This window comes from Drepanopeziza brunnea, assembly GCF_022702325.1.
Source record: "Drepanopeziza brunnea f. sp. 'multigermtubi' strain 214-2 chromosome Unknown ctg5, whole genome shotgun sequence".
In the NCBI taxonomy this organism is placed as follows: Eukaryota; Fungi; Ascomycota; class Leotiomycetes; order Helotiales; family Drepanopezizaceae; genus Drepanopeziza; species Drepanopeziza brunnea.
The window spans coordinates 2,250,075-2,258,189 of NW_027094068.1; the positions used below are offsets into that span (position 1 = coordinate 2,250,075).

Genomic DNA, 8,115 nt, shown 5'->3' on the forward strand with positions numbered 1-8,115 from the left:
GAGCCTTTTTTCCTTTACGACGAACGACGAAAGAGAACAATGTTTATATTATACGGATCGAGGCCGCTCGTAAGGCTATACGTATTCGATAGTTGTCGAAAGAAAGCTCGACGCATAGCACTATGAATTTCTTTTAAAAGGTTTACATAGTGTTCAGCTATTTAACGAAAGGGTTTCCTTACCGTGGTTTTTACTCTCGATTAGATAGTACTTTATATATAATTCTTTCACTTAGCACGTCGCCGTACTTTATAAGAGGTCCCCCAAGGTCCAAGCATTGCGTTTTGGATACCCGCCCGACGTTAATAAATACAACAACAACGACAACAACAACAACAACAACAATTCATGGGGATGGGATAGTACCTGGCCTTTACTCCGTACACAAGAATATTTGATTCCCCAGGCAAGGCTGAAAGTAGCTAGGCGCTCCATTTCCTTCTCCTTCCAAATCATACGCCGTTGATCGATTCAAGACCTCGGACATCGTACACAAAGAGAAACAATCCAAGGAGCTATAGCATGAGGATAGCTTCATGTCGTACTCGTGCGGCCATTACATCTGTCCTTATGCGTTGATCTTTCTAATTTAGGGGGAAAATATTGCAACGCTTTGAATCTCACTAATGTTGAATATTTGGCTAGGCGTAAGTTCGAATTTATACTTGGGATAATTATCGATAAGGGGATAAATATGTTGGCCGCACAAGTAACCTTGTACACACTTATCAGTTGTCAATTGATTGATGTTATTTTCGTCTGGCGGGTGAGAAGACGCATTGATTAACACCCTGGAGATCTCCCGTGATGCACGGAGACGTGCCGAGTAAAGTTCTCATATCGAAAGTCTATTTCTAGATAAGTAAAAGCTTTCCCCTTCTATTGCAAATCCTTCTGGTAATTTCGGTCGATCTGCGCCTCAGGTATAGACCGTAGTCTGGCCAGAATATAAAAACAAGAGGTTTCGGAGCCGCCGTTAAAGGGGAGACTCTTCGCAAGGACCGCCGTGCGTCGATTGACTGTACCTCGGCCCTCCTGACTCTCTGCCGCAGGGGAGGGTTGAAGATTCTCAAGGGACATCTCGAACAGGTAAGGAATCATACGTAGTAGTTCCCTCTTATCTGCACCAAAAAAATATATAAAAAATCCTCAAATAACACAGACTAGCTCACACTAATATCAACCAGCTCGCCAGCCCACCTTTCCTCTTCTAACCCTAACAATTAACACAGTTCCATATGTGAACTTCTTCTAAGCTAACACCTACCGGTAGATTCGCTGCAACTGTGTACAGTCTTGCGTGTGATATCCTTTTCCTTAAATAAATATTGGCGTAGCTGCGGTACGTGGCACGAGCTAGAACAAAAGCCTATCCGTCGCACTTTTAGAGTTTTTCTTTTTATACTACCCTCCTTGGATCGAATTTAGGATCTCCAAGGGCCCATGAATAAATATTTGCTATGTTTTGACCCATGCTCCCGTGCCTGCGCCGACATCAATTTAAAGAGGATAGTTATAGATATAGCTGAAGCCTATTCATGTTTATAAACAATCCTTATATAATAGCGTTGTGCCGCCTTTTGCCCAGCGTCTTAGAAGGCTAGAGCAGTGTCAACTTCCTCTGTGTATTGCCATCATGACGCTCGCTACTCTCCTCCTCGTCGCCCTGCCTTTGACTCTCGCACTGTCCATCTTTGATCCTCACCCGACAGTAGACATCACTACTCCTCCCGCACGTATCATCGGCGCGCGCAGTAGATTAGGTGCAGAAAGCTTCAGAGGGATTCCCTTTGCCAAACCGCCTATTGGGCAGTTGAGGCTTAGGCCTCCTCAGCCACTATCTGCCCTCGGAGAAACAGTCGATACGGAAAACCCAAGATCATGCCCTCAGATGTTCTTCGGTAACGATCTGTACTCCTCGCCTTTTACGTCCGTGGTAGGAGCTATCGCTGAAAATCCACTGTTTCAAAAGGTCACCAATACTGGAGAAGACTGTCTTACAATCAACGTCCAACGACCGAAAGGGACTACAGCCTCCTCCAATCTACCTGTGCTTTTTTGGATTTGGGGCGGAGCTTTCCAATTCGGCTCAACATCGATGTACGATGCGGCTATTTTGCTCAAAGAATCGGAAAAAAACAACCAGCAGTTTATCTTCGTGACCGCCAACTACCGATCCGGAGCCTTCGGATTCCTACCAGGCAAAGAGATCAAAGCCGACGGAGCCTCAAACTTGGCCTTGCTTGACCAAAGGCTCGCCCTCGAATGGGTTGCTGATAACATTGCCGCATTTGGTGGCGATCCTAGCAAGGTGACTATCTGGGGGCTCTCTTCTGGAGCTGTCTCGGTCATGGACCAAATGGCCTTGTACGATGGGAACAACACCTATAAAGGCAAACCTTTGTTCCGTGGCGCTATCATGAATTCTGGGAGTTTGTTTCCAGCAAATCCAGTAGATAGTCCGAAGGCTCAAGCTATCTACGATCACGTTGTCTTGAGAGCTGGGTGTTCCACGGCGCCCTCCACTCTGGATTGTCTCCGGGGTTTGGATTACCAAACCTTTCACCAAGCCGCAAATTCTGTTCCCGCACTGTTAAGTTACACATCACTCGCTCTATCGTATATGCCACGCCCTGATGGCGTCGTCCTAACCGACTCTCCGGAAGCTCTGGTCGCAGCAGGGAAATATGCAGCTGTGCCGACCATCATTGGTAACCAAGAGGACGAAGGAACCACCTTCGCCTTCTTCCAAGGGAACATCACGAATACCGCGGAGATTGCCGCCTACCTTTCTGAATATTACTTTCAAGACGCCAACGCCACCCAGATAGATGAACTCTTGGCCGCGTATCCCGACGATCCTGCTCAAGGCTCCCCATTCAACACGGGGAACAAGAACAACATCCAACCGCAATACAAGCGCCTTTCCGCCATCCTCGGTGATCTCGCCTTCATATTCACCCGCCGGTCCTTCCTCGAAACGCATACGTCCTTGTTCCCCGACGTCCCTGTCTGGTCCTACCTCATGTCACACAACGCCGGCTTCACCCCGCTGGGCTCATTTCATGCCGGCGACCTCATTACGATCTTCTACGATAAACTTGGATTTTACACCGCGACAAATATACGCTCGTACTACTTCAGCTTCGTGAAAAATTTGGATCCGAATGCGGACGGCGGACGTATGCCGTGGCCGAAATGGAGCGAAGGGAGGAATTTGATGCATTTCCTCTTGCGGGAGGGGAGGCTGCTGGTGGATGACTTCAGGATGGAGGGCTACAGATGGTTTAGGTCGAATCTTGGGAATATACGGATGTAGATGTAGCGGGCGCGGCGACAGGAGTTTTACTAATTATGAGATATGAGTGTAATTACAGTCCGCTGCAGGGCTCCCTTTTGTATATATATAATATCACGTGACTGTGGACGTTAATACCCCATCAATATATATCACCTGTTATTCAACTCTTTTTTATTACTATTGGCCTAATAATTGGCCGTGGGCAAGTACGTGGAAGTTGAAGTCTCTCATTCCGTGGTCTCATAGAGGACAAGCCAGAATAGACGGTGAGACACGTGGGCTTTGAGACTTGTCAATGACGAACTGTTAACCGATGATCGCTAAAAAGTGGGATAGTCCTGGACGACTTTCCATCTCCATTTCCGTCAATGTTGACTTCTCAGACCCAAGTGGCGATAGCCGAGGTCACGCCCCAATAGGAGAGTTCACGATGGCTTCACATACGGACTTTATCACTTTTTCAAGCAGACGAAGCGTCGTCCATGCAACAGACGGAATCGTAGCCTGCACGCAGCCCCTCGCTGCACAGTGTGGGCTTCGGATTCTCGCGAAAGGAGGAAACGCTGCCGTAAGAACGAGCACTCTATCTGATCCCCTGGTTATCAAAATTGACAAAAGACTTAGGATGCAGCCGTAGCAGTCGGTCTGTGAATTCCAAAGTTACTATGATCCGAGCTGGTGCTAACGGACACCTATTCTTCTGTCAGCTGCTGGTATGAACATGACCGAGCCATGCAGCACAGGGATCGGAGGCGACATGTTCTGCCTCTACTACGACGCGAAAACTAAGAAAGTGTCTGCTTTGAACGGATCGGGACGATCAGGCGCCAGGTGCACTCTTGAGAGGATTAGAGGAGATCTGGGCATTCCTGACGGGACGAGTGGGAATATTCCCATGACGAGCGTGCATAGTGTTACGGTCCCTGGTGCTGCTGCTGGGTGGTGAGTTTGAAATGCATCGCAGCGCAGATCAGCAAGAAATTTATTCCTCTCCGAATGCTGTTGGGATCAGAAAGTGACTTTCGGAATAGGGCTGACACTGTGGATATCTTCGGTTCTGGAAGAGTAACCCTCGAAGATATCCTGTCTCCCGCGGCCGAGTTGGGCGAGAAAGGCTTTCCAGTCTCCGAGCTCACAGCAAGCTTCGTAGGTAGACTACCGAATGGTCACCACAAGATGAGAAGTGAGGACGCTGATTGTTGCTTCTAGTGGGCATCGGGCGAAACAAAGCTCAGAGAAGCATCCTCCAACTTTTCGGAAATGCTCAAGAAAGACCCTACTACAAGTGACGGCTTTCGTGCCCCCAGAGCCGGAGAACTGATGCACAATCCCAATCTGGCAGAAACCTTCCGTACTCTAGGTAAAGAAGGAAAGAAAGGATTCTACACTGGTAGAATCGCGCATGAGATTGTAAAGGTAGTTCAAGATCTCGGTGGACATATCGAGCATGATGACCTGGTTCATCACATGGCCCTCGGTACCGAGCGCGTTGATCCCATCTCTCTGACTTTCAGAGATGAAGTCGAAGTCTGGGAGCACCCGCCGAACGGACAGGGTATTGTCGCTCTCATCGCTCTCGGAATCCTGGAGGAGCTGGAGAACAACGGGACGATACCCAAATTTGAGGAAATGGGCCACAACTCAGCGGCATACATCCACGCCATCGTAGAGTCTTTGCATATTGCCTTCGCAGACGCCGTCTGGTGGGTCACGGATCCGAATGAAGTCAGGGTCCCTGTCAACGGCCTACTTTCGAAAGATTACCTAGCTGAAAGAGCGAAGCTTTTCGAACCCAACAAAGCATCACATATTCAGCATCACGGTAGTCCAGCCTTCAACCACTCGGACACTGTGTACTTCGCAGTTAGCGACCGCGACGGCAACGCCGTATCGTTCATCAATTCAAATTATGGTGGCTTTGGAATGGCTGCGATTCCCCAGGGCTGTGGCTTCACTCTGCAAAACCGAGGCGCGAATTTCAGTCTCGATCAAGAGCATCCGAACGTACTGGCCCCGAGGAAACGGCCGTACCATACTATCATTCCAGCTATGGTTACAAATACGGCAGATGGGAGTCTAAACTCGGTGTATGGGGTGATGGGGGGTTTTATGCAACCGCAAGGTCACGTGCAAGTCTTGTTGAATATGCTGGCGTTTAAGCAGAATGCACAGACTGCGCTCGATGCGCCGAGGATTTGCATTGGGGCAGGGATGCCGGACGAGGGAGAGGTGATGGATCAGATCATCTATTTGGAGGATGGGATTGGAGAGGGGGTAGAGGAGGAGCTGAAGAGAATGGGCCATAATGCGCAGATTGTGAAGGGGGCTCAGCGGAGTCTGTTTGGGAGGGGCCAGCTTATCAGGAGTGTAATGGAGGATGGAAAGTTTGTTTACTCGGCTGGGAGTGATCTGAGGGGCGACGGGGGGGCTTTCCCTGCGTGGTAAGTAGTATATATAATAGTCAGTGCACTGACTCTGTGACCTGCGGGCTCTCGGTCACAGTCAGGACAAGCAAGTGTCCCAGGTCAAGCAAGTGTCCCATTTCAATTATTTCAACTTGTATTAAAAATAACTTAATAACGAATAAAGCTATGATATTAAAAATTTGATACTTTTAAAGAGCTCGATTCCGCCGATTAATGCATTCAATTTTTATCAATATCGCTCTTTTTATTATCAAGTAATTCAAGTTGCAAATCGTAAAAAAAAAATTGGCTTTGATTCTTTATCGAAAAGAATCGAAAATCGCGATTTGTATTAAGAATAAGTCAATAACAAAAAAAGATACAATAATAAAAATTAGATATACGAATCGAGATAAGTGAATTATACTTTACTTATTAAACATATTATATATTTTTTATTATTAAAATAAGTAAAATAATATTTATTACGCAAAATCACAATTGTAACAGCGAAAAAAGCTCGGACAATTTAGCGAAAATTCAAGAACATCAACTTTTCGATTATATTTGTAATTTAAATAAATAATAATTATAGAAGTTATAATAAAAAAACCAAATGTTACGAGTCCGCTTGATTAAGAATTTTTTAAATATCAAATTTTTATATTAAAACTCAATTCAAAAGACGATTAATATTCAAAAATATAAAAAATTTAATACAAAATATTTGATTTTCAATCAAATTCAATCGATAATCAAACATTATTTATTCTATTTATTATTAAATTATTAATAAAAATATTTTATACTTGGTTAGACTTTTAAAGATCACGATTACGCCGATCTATGCATCTAGTTTTGAATATCATAGCAATATTCGTTGCTAATTTATTTCTAATACAAGTTGAAATAATTGAAATGGGACACTTGCTTGTCCTGACTGTGACCGAGAGCCCGCAGGTCACAAAGTCAGTGCACTGACTATTAGAGGATAGAGGTAAATAGTCATCATTTCATTGCTGTAATTACCTTTCCGGAGAATTGGACGCTGGCACGTGAAGAACATCAAAATCCGAATTCCAGACCGAGGAGCACAATTCGATGTAATCATATTATATAATAGCAGGCATATTTATAATCTATTGCGCTATTCGAGCTGCAAGTCTGACCGGCAGATCTATCTTGTATTGAGCGTTTTATAGATACTAGTCGTCGGTTACCATAAATTTAATTCGAAGAAAGTGGCCGCCTTGCTGTAGCAAGTCGGAGCCACTAAGGCGGGATAGTAACGGGACAATACTTATTAAACAACAGCTATTTATATAAGCTAAGAGAAGAAATCCATATACTCAGAGAACAATCTTTCACAGACGTATAGTATATATATATATAAAGACGAACTGATTTGTTGCGAGTCGATACATTAAAAAGTAGTGAAAATATGGCTAAAATCCATCTTTAATCGTCGGTTTCCTTAATTTTAATTCGAAAGAATTGACCGACTTGCTGTACTACCCCCCCCCCCCCCCCCCCCCCCCCAATAAGGGGGGCTACGATTCTTTACTTGTACGAGGTGCCCCTTACGAACCTTCAGCTCTTTTTCTTTCTTTCTCTTGCGATAGAAAGAGAGATAAAGAGTTTAAAGAGCCGAAATTGAATTATCGACATGCGACGTCTTTTCGAAGAGATTTTCTTTTACCGGCGATTCCGAACCTCCCTCTTCCTTTTTCTCGAATACTACGCCGACTACGATTTATACTTGACGAGCATACCGATTGAAAAGATTAAAATTATTTGCGATAGAAAGGGAACGTGTATAAGAGATAAGATAAAAAGAGCTTAGTTCGATTGATCGAAAACACGGTACTACGCCTTCGAAAAAGCGTTTTGCAAACACACCAGCTTTATTTAAAGGCTACGAACGCGAGCTTTCTTAGCTTTACGACCAAAAAGAATAATATTTATATTATACGGATCGAAGCCGCTCGTAAAGCTATACGTATTTATTAGTTGTCGAAAGAAAACTCGACGTATAGCATTATGAATTGCTTTTAAAAAGTCTATAAATGTTTAGTTATTTGACCAAAGGTTTTCTTTAACGTAGTTTTTACTTTCGATTAAATAGTACTTTATATATAATTCCTTTACTTAGCACGTCGCCGTACTTTATAAAAGGTCCCTTAAGTTTAAGCTTTGCGTTTTGGATACCCGCCCGACGTTAATAAATGCAATAACAACAATAATAACAAGTAACTTTGAATTATTTAAGACAGTTTTTAATTATATATTCATTATATATTAATGTATTATATTATTAAAAGTGAATGCATCTTTATATTTTCAATATACATTTGTAGAGCAAAGTTTTCTAAGCATATAGATTTTTTTTTTTCTATATTTATATTGATA

The 8,115-nt window shown here is 43.9% G+C and overlaps 2 protein-coding genes across 2 annotated transcripts; both read left to right on the forward strand.

Moving 5' to 3' along the window:
* Positions 1 to 1,636: 1,636 nt before the first annotated feature.
* Positions 1,637 to 3,319, forward strand: L3040_003960 (uncharacterized protein; the record flags this gene model as incomplete). The annotated part of the gene is made up of 1 exon (XM_007294859.2): positions 1,637 to 3,319. One exon carries the CDS (start codon positions 1,637 to 1,639, stop codon positions 3,317 to 3,319), a length of 1,683 nt encoding a protein of 560 aa, XP_007294921.2.
* A 412-nt stretch (positions 3,320 to 3,731) lies between these two features.
* Positions 3,732 to 5,746, forward strand: L3040_003961 (uncharacterized protein; the record flags this gene model as incomplete). Its single annotated transcript, XM_007294858.2, has 5 exons — positions 3,732 to 3,869; positions 3,926 to 3,944; positions 4,009 to 4,243; positions 4,333 to 4,447; positions 4,511 to 5,746. The coding sequence occupies 5 exons, from the start codon at positions 3,732 to 3,734 to the stop codon at positions 5,744 to 5,746; spliced, it is 1,743 nt and encodes a 580-aa protein (XP_007294920.1).
* Between the last annotated feature and the right edge of the window lie 2,369 nt (positions 5,747 to 8,115).